The sequence below is a fragment of the Physeter macrocephalus genome, chromosome 15, assembly GCF_002837175.3.
Source record: "Physeter macrocephalus isolate SW-GA chromosome 15, ASM283717v5, whole genome shotgun sequence".
NCBI lineage: Eukaryota > Metazoa > Chordata > Mammalia > Artiodactyla > Physeteridae > Physeter > Physeter macrocephalus.
Genome location: NC_041228.1, coordinates 32,846,970 through 32,863,944, shown reverse-complemented (window position 1 = coordinate 32,863,944; position 16,975 = coordinate 32,846,970). Strand labels below are relative to the sequence as shown.

At 32.9% G+C, this 16,975-nt stretch overlaps 1 protein-coding gene across 37 annotated transcripts in view; it reads left to right on the top strand.

Annotated features, from left to right (window-relative positions):
• RIMS2 (regulating synaptic membrane exocytosis 2) overlaps nucleotides 1-16,975 on the top strand; it is a 566,717-nt gene that overhangs the window by 368,943 nt on the left and 180,799 nt on the right. For 23 of the 37 annotated variants that reach the window (XM_024129925.3, XM_024129931.3, XM_024129924.3 and 20 more), the window contains 2 exons: nucleotides 4,952-5,131; nucleotides 6,036-6,145. In XM_024129925.3, coding sequence (XP_023985693.1) covers nucleotides 4,952-5,131; nucleotides 6,036-6,145 — 290 coding nt within the window. Of the gene's footprint in view, nucleotides 1-4,951; nucleotides 5,132-6,035; nucleotides 6,146-6,964; nucleotides 6,998-16,975 lie in introns of all 37 variants that reach the window. The other 14 variants (XM_024129927.3, XM_024129937.3, XM_024129922.3 and 11 more) reach the window with 3 other exon arrangements.

The window sequence follows — 16,975 nt, the reverse complement described above, 5'->3', positions numbered from 1 at the left end:
ATTAATTACCCTAAAACATCTCATTTTAAAATTCTGTAATATATTTATTTCTTCAATTATGCAGCTAATGCTCAGAAAATCTCTAAACATTGAAGGTGTTTTATCAAAAGTATAATGCTGCTGCTGTTAATCAGCTTACTATATTACATAATATAGATATAGGGAAGTTATTTCTTGCCCCAAACATGAGATTATACTTCTTGTCCTTCAGAGATACATCCAAATTTATTTTTAAGATTTCAACTTTATAAAGAAATAATTTCTTTATAAAAAAGAAAAAATAGTAATTCCTAAGTAGCTTTACTTTTTACAAGTCTATTAAAAAAAAAACCCTATTACATTTACTTATCTCATCTTTACAGTATAAATGCAAAATAAGTCTGTCTGATTTAACATAGACTCTAAAGTCTGAGTTACATTCTAGGACAATTTTCACTCATATCTGAATAATACTTTGAAGCATTGTGATGTTTGTTTTTCATTTTTTTAGTATTCTTAGTATTCCATCGTATTTAGAGAGAGAGTCTACGTTGAGCTTATGTTGATCTGGAGTTGTATCATTGCAATGGTTGTATATAAGTGAAAGAAAATGCTCACTGGCCTATTCTTTTCTGTTACACTGCATAACTCCCATGTACTTTGAGATTAGGAGAAGTAAATAGCAAAGGTGATGAAATAAGTAGGAAGCTGTGCCAGATACCTGGAAATTAAAAAATCTTTCAAAGGCGACTATACGAGAGGAAAAATGATTGAAAATGTACAACTTTGATTATAAAATGATTTTTCCCTTAGAAATCCTTATCAAATCTGCATGTACTATCATATGCTTTTAAAGCTGGGTTGTTACAATACTGGGTCTGGTTTCAATAGTGTCAGTCAATATAATTCAAAAAGAGTCGTATACCACAATGTTTATTGCAGCTCTATTTACAATAGCCAGGACATGGAAGCAACCTAAGTGTCCATCGACAGGTGAATGGATAAAGAAGATGTGGCACATATATACAATGGAATATTACTCAGCCATAAAAAGAAACAAAACTGAGTTATCTGTAGTGAGGTGGATGGACCTAAAGTCTGTCATACAGAGTGAAGTAAGTCAGAAAGAGAAAAACAAATACCGTATGCTAACATATATGGAATCTAAAAAGAAAAAAAAAATGGTTCTGATGAACAGGGCAGGACAGGAATAAAGACACAAACATAGAGAATGGACTTGAGGACACGGGGATGGGGAAGGGTAAGCTGGGACAAAGTGAGAGAGTGGCATGGACATATATACACTACCAAATGTAAAATAGATAGCTAGTGGGAAGCAGCTGCATAGTACAGGGAGATCAGCTCAGTGCTTTGTGACCACCTAGAGGGGTGGAATAGGGAGGGTGGAAGGGAGACACAAGAGGGAGGAGATATGGAGATATATGTATATGTATATGTATAGCTGATTCACTTTGTTATAAAGCAGAAGCTAACACACCATTGTAAAGCAATTATACTCCAGTAAAGATGTTTAAAAAAAAAAAAAAGATGTTGTGAAGACACAGGGAGAAGACAGCCATGTACAAGCTGAGGAGAGAAGTTTCAGGAGAAACCAACCCTGCCAACTACTTGATCTTGAACTTCCAGGCTCCAGAGCTGTAAGAAAATAAATTCTGTGGTTTTAAAAAAATATGAATTAGCTCTATTTGTGGAGTATCCTCTGCAAATGCTTACAGTTTGGAATAGCAGCCACTAAATAAGCAGAGCTATAATCTGTATCTATCCAGGTAAATGGCACATACAAACTCTGAACAATTTTAAACATATATATCAGAAAACGTAAACTATTTAAGAATAGAGTCTGACAGATATTAAATCACTTTTAAAAGACAACCAAGTTATTTACCTGAGAAAGATTTAAATATACAGGTCAGTGTTTCCTAACTTTTATATGGCTTGATTTTGTCAGTCTTGTAAAATCTGTGTTTACCCTTTTTAGAATAATATTTTGAAATACGTAAGGTAAAATAAAGTAAATAAGTAGGATCACAAAGGAAACTATTTACGTTGAAATATAGACCCCAAGTTCAGAAACCCAGGTAAGCACTTAAATATTTTATGCCTTGCAAATGGTTATCTATTATTTCCCATGCCTCAGTTGCTACTATTCAAAATTAATTATTTATACGTTCTTACCTTAAAATTAAAACTCACTAAGAATTTAGGTGGAAGTTGGCAAGTTTTATATCTCAGTCCCTTAAAGAACCTGCTATGAAGCTGGGTATTATATATGAGACTTAGGCATTGCTGCTTTCAATTTTCTGAGCAATAATCTTAGTTCTCACCTAGTAAGACCTTTTCTTACCCAATTGTGGGAGCAGGAGCCTATCTTGACCTTCTACTGTGTTATCAAAGTTTAAAATATGATAGCTTTCCCCTCCCCTTAACTGTGGTGGAACATTTCAGTAAATTTCTACCTTCTACTGTGGTTCTTGTCATGTTTCACTTATTAAACAATTTTCATTTCACACTATGGAAATCATATAATTCATATTATTGATGACTGTGGAAAGAAAAATATAAGTAAAATTTAAAACATTGATTATAATCTTCAAACAACGTTTTCACTAAAGAGATTTTTTTAAGGGATATTTCCTAAAGAGTGACCTGTTTGCTTTAAAAATAATAGTATCCTTTCAAGGACATAGAACTTAGCAACACATTTGAAATAATTCTCTAGATTTCACTCACGATTATATATTTCAATTATTAAAATATAGTGTCAAAGAAGTGTAAGTGTATATCCTGATATTTCACATCCTACCTGGAAAAATTACTCGATGGAATCAGAATAAATCAAATTTTGCATAAATAAGTGAAATATTAGCTTAATTTTCTGTTGGGATAGTCATAGATATTCCAGAAAGTTGTGTTACTACATGTTATATAATGAAATAAGTTTATTACTAATTTAAGATAATAGGAAATATGAAAATAGTGTAAAGATTGGTACTTTCCAAAAATAGGTTTTAAGGAATCTAAGAATAGATTTATACATCCCTTTGATTCTGGTTACCTATTGTGTTGAATATATACAAAGATATGTACACCAACAACATTTAACAAATATTGAGCATATTTATTTCTTTTTTAAAAAATAAATTTATGTATTTATTTATTTTGGGCTGCATTGGGTCTTTGTTGCTGTGCATGGGCTTTCTCTAGTTGCAGTGAGTGGGGGCTACTCTTCGTTGTGGAGCACGGACTCTAGGCACGTGGGCTCAGTAGTTGTGGCACGCGGGCTCTAGAGCTCAGGCTCAGTAGTTGTGGTGCATGGGCTTATTTGCTCCGTGGCATGTGGGATCTTCCTGGCCCAGGGATCAAACCTGTATCCCCTACATTGGCAGGCAGATTCTTAACCACTGTGCCACGAGGGAAGTCCTGAGCATATTTATTTCTAAAGAGAAGTGTTCTCTCTGAAATAGTTTTTCAGGAAGAAAAATAGAATTATGATTTCTTACACTATCAGGTTGACTTTTCATTTCTCTCTTTGACTAGTAATTGAATATTGTATATGTATTTACATTTAATCTCAGCTTCTTTTGACATATTCTGGATACACTTATAAAAAAACTAAATTCTTAAGAAATCAATCATATTATAGTACATGGACTTAAAAATAGTTTAAAAATTATTTGCCTGACATGTTACCCTATGAATTGAAAGTGTAAGATAATCACAATATAACGTTGTAGAGTAAATCCAGTATCCAGTTCCTAAAGTCATCTAATCTAATGCCTACTGGTCCAATATGCCACATAATTACTTATATTTGGGAAATTGTGTCATTTCTTTTCTTATTTTTCTTTAATTGCTTGCATTTTTCATTATCAAAAATAAGATTGAGAGAATTTATAGGTAAAGTGGAAGTCCTTAATACATAAGTCTTGAGGGAGACTACTGCTTTCTTTACTGTCTATAATATATAAACATTTCCATTGCTGTGGTTACAACTACGTGCGGGGATAATAGTTTCATTTATAGTATACTTTGGAGTATGTGTTACTTTGGAGTTCTAGAGCCAGAGCTAGTGTTTTTTGGGTTGTTCCATAGATAGTGGGGCTGGTGTTAGGAGACATTTACTGATTACATGTTAGATGTAAAAGCATTATGCTAGACTCCAGGGATACAAAAATTAGTATTGATAGGTTATTCATTTAAGTCTGCTTCTTTCAAGAAGGATTAGGTTTCGATGTTAGATTTATTTGTGGTCAAATTGTGTGAAATCACATTGTTTCAGAACCATTATTATTTCAATCAATTAATACCCATTCTGAATTGTGTTGGTTGGCATCGCTAAACTGCACTGAGATAAATGGCATAGATTGGTTAATTAACTCCTTTTCTATACAGTGATTTTTCTTGTGGACCATGTTTAAATACGGCTACAGACTGCAAAGTTGCACAGTTTTCTCGTAACATTTTGATTCTGCCATTTGAATGTTTAGGTGTATCAATACACAATTATTGTGCTGAAAGCCATTTTATATCTTAGTTGGTATACTAATAAACAGCCTTAGTGACTTGAGAATTAGTGCTTTTATGGTTTTCTTTTCTCTTTTGAAAATGTTAGGAAAAGTCAAAGAATTCTTTTCAAATATTAGAATACTTCACATATTTCACATGTTCCATTTAGAGAATTCATTTTGGAAAACAGTTTTGTTTTGATTATAATTGAGCAACTCCTATTGTCTTCACTGGGAATTGCTATTAAAGGCAGATGTCGGTTCCTTAAAAGTTCTTACGAAGTTTAGTGAGAATTTACTCAGAATATGTTGGGGAAGAGAACATTTTTTTTCCATACTCAATAATTTTAAACAATTACCTTTTTCAAAATCAGTTTGATGCATCATAACAAAATAGCAGAAGGGCACTAAAGATCAACTGAGCTGCTTTTTGACTAACGTTTCAGGGATTGTGAAGCAGCAGATAGACAGCCATATCACAGATCCAGATCAACAGAACAACGGCCTCTCCTAGAGCGGACAACCACCCGCTCCCGATCCACTGAGCGTCCTGATACAAACCTCATGAGGTCGATGCCTTCATTAATGACTGGAAGATCTGCCCCTCCTTCACCTGCCTTATCGAGGTGAAAGATAAATCAATCAGACTAACTTCCCCTTTGCCCCACCAGCACACCATTTTATTTTCCCAGCAGCTAAGTGGTCTCTTCTATCATCCTTGGCTGATCACTAATAACAATCGACACTAACCTTTTCAGTGTAAGCACACTATTTATATTCAGCGGATATAATAGTGTGTGACTACCATTGTAATTTGTTTATTAACTGTCCTGACCTCATTTGTTTTGTGATTTCTCATTTATCAGGAGTCCTGGGTAAATCCCCACATAATGCACCTCATGACTATCATGTTCTCCTACAGAATGAGAAATTGTTTGTGTCCATTAGACATCACTTTTGGAATAATCATCATAATGACAATAAATAAAACTAGATTTTTAGTTTCTTTCTGTCAATACTAATATCATGTATTAACCAATATCTTCTTTAGCTGAATTTTGAATTGTTCAGGGTTTTATTTGTAGTCTGTGAGATAATTTCTAAAAAAGGGATATCTAATATAAGCCTGAGCAAAAATCTCTTAGGATCAAGGGAGGGAGGTTAGTGTTAAGAGTTTGAAAACTGGTAGAAAGAAATGTAAGCATTATCTTTCATTTTTTTGAGCCGCAGAATTCTCTTCTTGCTTTCATATGGATAGAATACTGATCTACATTAATAATTCCATGGATTTTACTGTAGGGTTTTGTGTGCATGTATCTGTGTATGTATGCATATTACATAAAAGTATAAACATCTTTTGCTATTTAGATAGTCATTCAAATATCCATATTTTGTCCTACTTTCCTAACCTTTTAATCAGCAGCTAAACCTCTTTAAAATTGCACCATACAGCTGTCATATGAACCAAATGTATTAAAAGTGTTTTAACTCATTCTATTGAAAAATGAATATTAATGATGTATCTTGTAGGTCTCACCCTCGTACTGGGTCTGTCCAAACAAGCCCATCAAGTACTCCAGTGGCAGGACGAAGGGGCCGTCAACTCCCACAACTTCCACCAAAGGGAACATTGGAGAGAAGTAAGTTTTATTTCTAATTGTGTCATATAGGAAATACCCATGGAAGCTAAGGTGAATCAAGATTCTTTTTTACTACCTTTGTGTTAGCTTTCTTCTTTCGTCAGTGGACTATCTTAGCTGCATTTGCTAGTAGTTATATTTATAAATATATTTATAAATATTATATATTTGGCATGTAAATTTTATAATCTTTGCAGGCAAAAATAACCTATCATTATTGCTCTTGCACATTTTTCAAACTTTAGTAAATGCGTTTTAAGAAGTAAACTTAATGCTCTTAAATAAGCAGTTGGGTGATGTTTCTTTGCTACAACTAAGTTTATGTAATTGTTGATAGTTACATAAAGTTTATTAGTAACTAGCCAAATCAATTTTCACACACTGCAAAGGACTGGTTAGCTGATGCACAACAATGGTGATCCTTCTCAAAACTGGAGTACCAGAAAAAGGTAATCATGAATATACAAGAAAGATGCATGTTGTACTGATATTTTTAATACTTTCAAATTTTTGCATAAGAAGCACTATTTGCTTACACACAGATGAACGTACTCCCCAAAAATCTGTAAATTCTTGGATAAAGGACCTCTAAAAGCATGGATGATAAAATATAATAATTTTTAATGTCATTTTTAAAAATGGTCCCTTTATTTGGTAACTGGACGTGCTTTACCAAAACAAACAAACCAACAAACACATTTAAGTCACCATTTAACTTTTCTTTAATAAATGATACATTCTGTACCTTTGGAAATTTCTGTTGTTTTTAACCCCTGTGCTTTGGTTCCCTTTTTTGTTTTGTTATTTTGTTTTTCCCAGACAATGGAGTCAAGGAGATAGAACCTTATGAAGGTCTGTACATAAAGGAGGGTTTGTTTTGTGCTGACAGCCTTTTTAGGGGTTATGTGAGCAAAAATAAACCCAACTGCAATTGATGTCCCTCCACTGTATAGACCTTTATTACAGTAAAATTACTTTATTTTATGATTCCGGTAAAGTATTTGACTTTTGTTTTACTTGGAAAATATACAAAGGAGTTGAATTTTTTGATTCAATCAAGTAAGAATGCAAAGAATTTAACTTCTTTTAAATCACAAGGTAAAATTTTCTTTTTTAAAAACTTTGCTTTTTAAATAGAATTTGATGTTTTGTGTAAGACTTTAACCAAAGATATCAATTGCAGTCTGTGTTTATGTCATTGAGGATGTACACCTAGTCTAGTTATATTTATCATCATATATTTCATTTTGTATTTATGATGATCTTCCAATTATTAAATTTGGCTTTCTAGAAAAGAAAGTTATTGCATTAGATAGTGATTGTGCCTTGTATTTCCTGCATCATTTTTCATGTTGTAGCAAGACTGTTTATAGTGTAACAAAGTTAAATATGTACAGTTTGATTGTCAATGCTACATTATGACTCAAGAGAAAACATTGAGTCATGATATATGGAGTGTCATACATTTACCAGGACAATAAAAATTCCTCTGCTGATTATAGAATTCTGCAGTTGACTTTGTAACTTTGAAGAATTGTTAACTGTTTTATTTACTGATGAATCTCCAACACATAGAATAATGCCTGGCACATTACAGGCCCTCAATAAATATTTGTTGAATGAATGCATGAAATATTTATTTACAAATTGAAAAGCTACTTCAAATAGTGTAAAAAGTACCATTAAAATAATCTTGTAATTCTATATATTTTTATAGTAAAATTCATATTTGTAACACATTTTTAAGTGCATTGCATTTGAGCAGCAGTACTTTTATTGCCTTACATAACTTAGAACAAGTTGTGATCTTGTTAGTTGTAGCTGAATGATTTATCAAGTCCTATTTTGTGGTCGTTTTTATTTACTATGTACTGTGAACTATAATTGTAAACAACTCAGTGCTATCGGGACTAATGGTCTGTTATACAGCCTGATAAAAAAGATATTAGCATTTCTATAGTTGTCAATTATTTACATAAAAATGGGAGTGTATAATTTTAAAAGTACTTTCCATAAGGAAAGTTCTGTAATACATACAGAATCTTTTGTCTCCTCTCCCCACAATTTTTAAAGATAGAGTTTTGGCATCATTTGTTAGCATATGAAGTCAGAAACATAATTCATGCCATAATTTTTTCTAAATTCAGTTTTAATATCTTCGGTAGCAATAGTCCATTGAGATATGAGTTGTTCCATTCTTTGTAATAATAAATATACCAAAAAAACTGACATTAAAGCTGATATTGAAGGTCAGGGAAGTTTTTCATGGGCTTGTCAACAAACATTCTATTTTCTGTCTGGTTTTGCCCTATAGAATCTATAAAAACCACAGTTTTCCTATAATGTCTCTAATTGTGACTTTTCCATTTTTATAAATAAAAGAGAGGAGAGTCAAAAACCTCTCTTATTCTTTCCAGTATGAAATAAAAGGATTTGGGGAGTTTTGGTTGTTTTGTTTTGCTTAAAAGTGTGAATGATTTTAGCAGTGTTTTCATAAATATTGATATGAAGACTCCAGCAGATACATGATTGTATCTTTTCTTTAGCTTTAAAGGCAATATATAATATCTCTTTTAGAAGTCTTCAACTTCTAACTGAAGTTAAAGGTATAACCCAAAATTGACTATGGATTAATGGTCTAAATCGAAGTATGTTTGGATTATCTCTTAAAAAGTTGTCAGATTTTATAATTTAGTGACACTGTTTTAGAATCAAAGAAATGACATGTTTATTTTCTGATCCTGTTCAATAGCTGAAAAATGAGCAAGTCCTAATTTAATTCCTTTTGACCTGGGATATATTTTGGTCTGTTAATTAATTTAAAACCTTATATATGTTGGTCTTGACAGTGGTACAGTATTGGTCATCTTCTTTTTGTCTGAGAGTCAGAGAAAATAGAAACAATATAATGAAAGTACAATGTACTAAACAACTGTAAGGCATTATTATTTTTAATTTACCCCTAACTTCGATGTACTGGCATTTTATAAAAATAAAAATGAGTTTATAATATTATTTTTTGTTTCTCTAGTAGAAAAGTTATATAGTATTATTTTTCTAATAGTATATCAAGTTTATAGATGAAGTATTTTGCCTGTCTTACAGTTATTACATATTACAAATACTTATGGGCCACAATTTCTTTTATAAATCAATGTTATCATAAAAGGAGACAGTAAGATAATTTATTAACAGTATACTTATGTGCTTCCATAACATGTCAGAAACTCATTAAAAATAATCTATTTTTCTCCTTATTATCATTCATATCATGAATAATTTGAAATTTGTTGTTTTGTTTTACTTAAGAGTAACAGATGTACATATCTGGTCTTATCCTTTTCTTTACTTTTGCATATACAGAAGTTAATGAAGTAACTGGGCATGTGGAAGAGCAGGGGGGAGAAAAGCAGGGTGAAGAGGTCAAGGCAGGTCTGTCTGACTGTGTGTCCAAAATAATCAAATGTTTTAGAAGTATAACTTTTCTATTTCACGTAAGACTTTAGGCTCCAAATTTATAAATACAGAATAAAGAACAGATTGTTCAGTACTAATTTTAAAATAATTACTTAAATTTATTAGTGGAAAGATATTACATGAGCTAGCTAGGTAACTTATCAAGGTATTTAATTTACCCGTTTGAACATTCTCCTTATTGTTTAAATCAAACTGAAATTATAGACAATGCCTCTCACTAAGATTTATACTTATCCTTTACCCCAGCCTTACATTCAGTTCATATATTTACGCAAAAATGTTTTTGGGTACCTACTAAAACACTGTATTTCACTGAGTGTAGGTTCAGTGAAGTCCTAGTCTCTTTTCTCAGCAATTTTGATTTTTTAGAGCTAAATTACAAGTAAATATAGAGAAGAATATAAATTACAAAATTTTAGTTCTTGAAGCTTTTAGAAACTATTATAATTTATCCATGAACTTTTTTCTAAATTAAGAACAATTAACTGTAGCTTCATCTTCAACCCAGCTCAGTATTGCGCTATTTATTGACAATCCTAATTTCTCCCCAAAGAGTCCTCCTTCTAAATGGAATGAAGACACTTCATTTTGGTGTTTTTAAGCCCCTATTATGTTTACATACCATAATTTTTGCCACTTTCTTTGTCAGAATATTTCTGAAAGTATTGTACCCATGAATGGTAGCATGTAGTTTATGTGCCTTTTGTGCTCTCCTTTACCATTGTGTGAAAGCAATGTTATTATGTATATTGTGCATAAGATGTATTTTCATGGATGCATTCTTGCAGTAGTGTTTGTGGTTTAAGACAGAAAACCTCTTAAACTGCAATTGCAAATTTTTTAGTAGCTATTTTTAAAGTCATAAAGGTGAGAAAAATCATCAGAGTACATCTGGTAATGAAAACATAGGCAAGTTTAGACGCATATTTATATCAATAAGAAAGTATAACTATCTCTGTTCTGAACCTATCATGTACTAACTACTAGAATGTCACACATCTTCCATTTTCCTGAAGTGCTATAGGAATAACATTTTTAAGGAATACTGTAAGAATGAATTTCATTTAATTTAGCTGTGTAGTTAATGTTTCCCTGCTTGCCCATTCCTATGTATCTGAAACTAGTCCATACGAATACCGAAAGGCTTTCATACTGTTCACGAATTGGCTTTTGCAGTAAAGTCATTGTTTAGTATATCATTAGTTTGGGGACTTCAGCAGTAATTAATATCACTTTTATTTATTTTTAACTTTATTAAGATAAAGAAGCCCATTTATTGAGCCAGTTTGTCGCCTATGCTTAATTCTCAAAATGAAATTGGTAAATTACATTAGTTCTTAGAATAAAACCGTAACTACAATCTTCCTAACTTATTATAAAATGACTCATTATTCCTCATTTTATTTTTGTTTTTATTACTTTTCTTATGGGCTAGGAAGGGTATACTTTACTCTTCTGTTCATTAATGTGAGGTGTCATGTTAGTGCATGGATTTGTTTCTCTGGTGTGTGATATCATCTTTTGTGGTGTGCTTGGTTTTTATTTGGGTTGTTAATGACCTTAATTATTAATCACTGTTGTCTGTTTTCAATGTTATAAAGACAATGAGGGAGAAGCACCAAGCCCACCTAATAATGGGAAAAAAGGCAAGTCTAATATGAGGTTAAGAGTGCCTTTCTATATATTAGACACTGTTTTGATATTTGTAATGTGCATGAATATGCTTTCTTAAATAAGTATAAATACAAGTATAGTCCCAATTTAAGTTATCCAGTATTTAAAGTGTATGATCTTTTTAAAATACATTTCTGAATACAAAATTTGTTTCTGAAGTACTTACCTTATTATTGGATCCTGTTACAACCCTATTCTACTGAAATGTATGGCATTAAAAAGTTTTGCTTTGTTGGTCATAATAAGGAGTAAGATTCTGAAGATAGTTATGGTCATGATATTATGCATTTAGAAAAACACAACGTGCATATTTTTCGACCCAGAAATTATTTTAAAATTGAACTATTTAAAAATATTTTAAAGTAGAAATCAACTTAATTATGAGTTCAACAGTATTAAACAAACATTTGTGATATTTGCAGATTTTTCACAGTACTAAAACTAATATTTGCAGTTTTATACATTATTATATTGCCTAGGCAGGTAAAAAAGGTGATTGATTTTAATACTTATATTTAGTTTTTCCTATAATTATAAGTGACAATTCTGTCATCCCCCGCAACTAAGTTCTGTCAAAAACAGTAGGACTGATTTTAAAGCCAGCTAAAGTTACATTACATAAAATGCCTATTGTATGCATTTTGACCTAACTTTTTTTTCAAAAAGATTGAAGCTCTTTATAAAACAAGAAACAAAAAACAGTAGGACTGTATATGTTTTGCAGTAATTGATAATCAAATGTAGCTACACATGTTGATTTAGAATGTCAGCATTTTAAAGTGGTTACATCAAAAAAAATCAGCCTTCTAAAATATCTTTTTTAAATTTTTTAATTTTTAAAAAAATTATTTATTTATTTATTTATGGCTGTGTTGGGTCTTCGTTTTTCTGTGCGAGGGCTTTGTCTAGTTGTGGCAAGCAGGGGCCACTCTTCATCGCTGTGCGCGGGCCTCTAACTATGGTGGCCTCTCTTGTTGCGGAGCACAGGCTCCAGACGCGCAGGCTCAGTAATTGTGGCTCACGGGCCCAATTGCTCCGTGGCATGTGGGATTTTCCCAGACCAGGGCTCGAACCCGTGTCCCCTGCATTGGCAGGCAGATTCTCAACCACTGCGCCACCAGGGGAGCCCCTAAAATATCTTTTTATCCTAACAATTTCCCTTGTTATTGAGCCAAATTAAGAAATGCATAGTGTTGTGCTTCAGTAATTTAGTTGAAATGTCCTTTAGTTTTCAATATACTCTTTCTTCCCTGTCTTCATCTTTTATAAATAATGTCTACAATGTCACATTTAAGATCGATTTAGCACTAAAATAATTTTATAATTCTTCTTACTTTGGAGTGTTAATTATTCATTAATACTTCTCCAAGCATAAAATTCTTAAAATATACTAGGTTATTATGAAAAGGTGAAAATAGTATAGCAAAATAAATCAAGTATTGTAATTAATGAATATTCTCCATAAAAAAAACATAAAAATTTAACTGAGGTCCCTATGTCTATTTACATATTTGTCATTTTTATCTATTTCTTGACCTCCATGAGTGAAATAGGAAGATTTTGATTAGGGTGACACAATACCATTTCTTTTTTAAAAAAGATCAGTTTGATTGTTACACTGTGAATAACCTGAAAGAATTAAGATCAGAAACAAGGAGAGCTATTAGGAGGCATTCCCAATAACCCAGGAAAGAGGTGATGGTGACTTAGACCAGAATGATAGGAGTAGTTGGATTCTGGATAGATATTAAAGGTAGAACCAACAGGATTAACTGACAGGGTAGGAGAGATCCCATGATAAAGTCCATGTTTTGGGCCTCAGTAATTGGGAAAATATGGAGTTTCTATTAATAGATTTGGTGGGAATATCAGGTGCTCAGGTTTGGATATAAGTTAGAGATGCTGTTAGACATGTAGGATAGGATGTCAAACAGGCAGTTTGAAATATGTTCTGGATTTCAGGTTAGAGATTTGGACTGTAGTTATAGGTTTAGGATTCATCCTTACAAAGAGAGACTTAAAACCATGAGCCCGATTGATATCACTGAGAGAACAAGTGTACGTAGCTAAAAGAAGAGGTCCAAGGACTATGAACTGAACTATTCTAACATTTAGAAGTTGAAAAAATGAAGCAGGAAGAGACTGAGGAGCATCAAGAATAGGAGGAGAGGGCTTCCCTGGTGGCGCAGTGGTTGCGCGTCCGCCTGCCGATGCAGGGGAACCGGGTTCGCGCCCCGGTCTGGGAGGATCCCGCATGCCGCGGAGCGGCTGGCGCCGCCTGCGCGCCCCAACGGGAGAGGCCACACCCAACAGAGGGAGGCCCGCAAACCAAAAAAAAAAAAAAAAAAAGAATAGGAGGAGAGGTAGTGGGGAAACCATGGATTATAGTGTCTCTGAATAGAAATAAAGAAAGTACTTGAAGCAGAAGAGAATTATCAAGACTGTGAAATGATCACTAGATTTAGCAAATAGGAAGTCATTGTGTTAACCTTTATTAAGAGTAGTTTTGGTGGAGTTGTAGGGGGTAAAAGGCCAATTACAGTGGATTTGGAAGAGGAGGGAAATGGAGATGGTATAGGCACCTTTTAAAGAGTTTGGCTGTAAAGGGAAGAAAGGAAATAGAAATCTAGACTAAGAGGAGAGGTCAGGGGAACGAGAATACATGAAAGATATATGGGAAACTTTATGTTCATTCTCTGACTTCTAAATCGAGATCTGCCAGTTTGTTCTATAGAGCCATCTGGCCCCAAGCCATCTGCCTATAGTTTGCCAAGACATTTATCAGTGTTCTGTAGCTTTGCTCCTAGATTTAGAATCAAGACTTAGATTTGGAAGGAACCTTATAAATCTTTTAATAAAACAGCTTTTCTTTACTGATAAAGGAGTAGAATTCTAGAGGACAATTAGCTTTCTTCAGTCCACATAGGAGCAGACCTCTAGTCTTGACTCCCAATCTTGTGCATTTATATACCATGCCTTTTCAGATGAATGGCATTCTCCTTGCATGTGTTTCAACCATTTGTTTTATTTTAGATATTAGTTAACAGTTTAGCTCAATTCAACCGATAGCTGCTATTTTTAGTTTGTTGTACTAGGTAGTCATTGAGGATGCGATGATCAATAAGATATATTTCCTGCTTTGGGGAGCTCCCAAGGGAAAAGTAAAACAGTAATAATATAATGATAACAAATGAAACATAGTTGGTAAAATTATTTTATAACATGTCACTTACATAGAGTCTCTTAAGATTGTGATACATATAGAGGAAGTAAGTTTTGAGGTGTTATGGGCATTTTTTCAGCCCCAAATATTTCTCCCACTACTTGTGATAGTACTTAGTATTCTGATATTCTTTAATGGCTTAATTATTTTAATAATATAAAGCGTAGGCTTTCCAGAACACTGAAATGTAAATATTCCTTAGGGACTGACCCGAGTTATTATTACACACAAATTTCATAGGAAGCAAGTTAGAGCCTGTGAATGGAGAAAGTCAGGTGTAGGGAGAGAGATGCTGGAAAATGTGGAAGAGCACTGGGTACCTTGGGAGGGTGATAATGATAAAATCTGCCTTGAACTAGCCCCTGTCTACTCTAAATAACATTCCTTGCTATGTAGATATGCTATAAATTAACTTTCTTAAATAATTTGGTATATTTAAATTGCTTATAACAATACTTGTCACATAATAAGTACTATTATTTCTTGCCATAGTTTTGCATTGTCAGCACAGAATCTGAAAACTTTGGATTTAAAGTGAAACTAAACCTGATTATGATCATCACTCTGAACCAATTATTCAATGCATATTATTTAGTAGTTTTGAGGCAAATAGTAACCTTGATGCTATTCGTGATCACATAGCTTGCATTAGAAACAGTACAAGGAGGAAAGAAATCAACTGGATTGCAGCATGAATTGTTGCATATTGCCCAACATTTGTATGTTTCAATCCACATGTAAAACTCAACATGCAAATATTTAGCATAAGTCAAAATTGTTTAAACCATTTGGACTTTTCATAATGTTTAGAGAACTCCATTAGAAGTTAATAAATTGCATCTTAAACTCAGTTCTACTACTGAGCATATGTTCTCTGGCAAAGCTTTTAATTTCTCTGAACCTCAGTTATCTCTTCTGTATAATAAACTGTCCTGCAAGGATTTTTAACAGAAGCTAAGTGTTTTGGAGACGTGGCTAATAAATTGTAAAGTCTCGAATCATTTTGTTTTTAATTTATTGCTTATGTTGTTATTGTTGTTTGTTTTGTTTTGTTTTGGAAACTTAACAGATATAACCTACTATTGTCTGTTAGTGAGCCATTTGCTGTGGGATTATAAACTAAACCCTAATATACTGCCTTCACAAGTCAAGTCCCTAAAGATATACAATGAGATGAAAGGAAAAATATTTTGTTCCTTTGATTCTCAGTGTATAGTTGCCTACATTATTTCATATATAGATAACCTTATAAATAGGAAAGAAAGGAAGAGAGGAGGGAAGGATGGGAAGAAGAGGGGGAAAAATACAGGTTACAAAGGAACCAAAAATAATAAAATAATTTTGACAGTCTTTATAATGGATGCTTGCTTCTGTAAGCATTCAAGGAATTGGATAGCATTTAGGGTAACAGGGTGTGGACAGGTTTTGTTTTGCTGCCTCTCTGTATTCTCATGAATGCTTCTAGAGTGAGGATAATACCAATACCATGTCTTAATTTCCAAATTTGACATCCAAATTTGATATCTAGATAGGAATGGATTTTATAGTGGCATTGGTAGATATTTCCTAAGTACAGCATTCCCTGCCAACTTAGATAAATGACAATTTGACAAAAATTAAAATGGGAGAGATTCAGGGATACTTTAAAATAGCAAGGAAGTTATCATATATTTTATTCAATTACATCTGTTTTATGGAATAATAACTTGGTGACAATGAACACGATGGATTTGAAAGAGAAGAGACTGAGGACATATGACTATTTAGGTTATTTCAGTAGTCAATTATATGATGGACTCTATCACTTAACTTGTAAACAAGTATTTTCTAATTTCTTTTCCTAATCTTTCCTTTCCTTCCTGGAGACCATTCCTCCTTATTTTTCTTTTCTTCCCCTTTTGCTCATTTTATTTCTTCTAGACTTCCAAAGCCTCAATTGACTAATCAGATTTAGGAGAGAACCCCTTCCACCTCAAACATTTCTGCAAACTTCAGCCATTTTTCAAAACATGTCATTGTGGCTTCCTAAATACAAACCTAAGGCCATCTTCTGTTTGTTGAAAATAACATAATCTTAGGAAGGTGATATGGTACTACAGAAAGAGCACAGGTTTTGGAACCTTGGCTCAGGGCCTGCCTTTTCTAGGGAACAACTTTGTGACTCTAGGCCCTTAACCCAAGTTAGTTCATCTGAGAACAGGAAATCTTAGCATATCTCTTTTATTCCCAATAAGCTATTTTGAGAATCAAATGAGATAACGCATGTGAAATTGTTTGTGAACCAAGATACCTATTTAGTTCTTACCCTTATTAATCAGCTCTTTGTTTTCTTACCTGTAGAAACCACCTGATAGAAGGTCCTTTCTTTGTTTTATAGGATCAAATATGATGCTGTATGTGAAAGCACATTGAAACACATAGTATTATACAAGTATAATCTTTTAATATAGGAATTT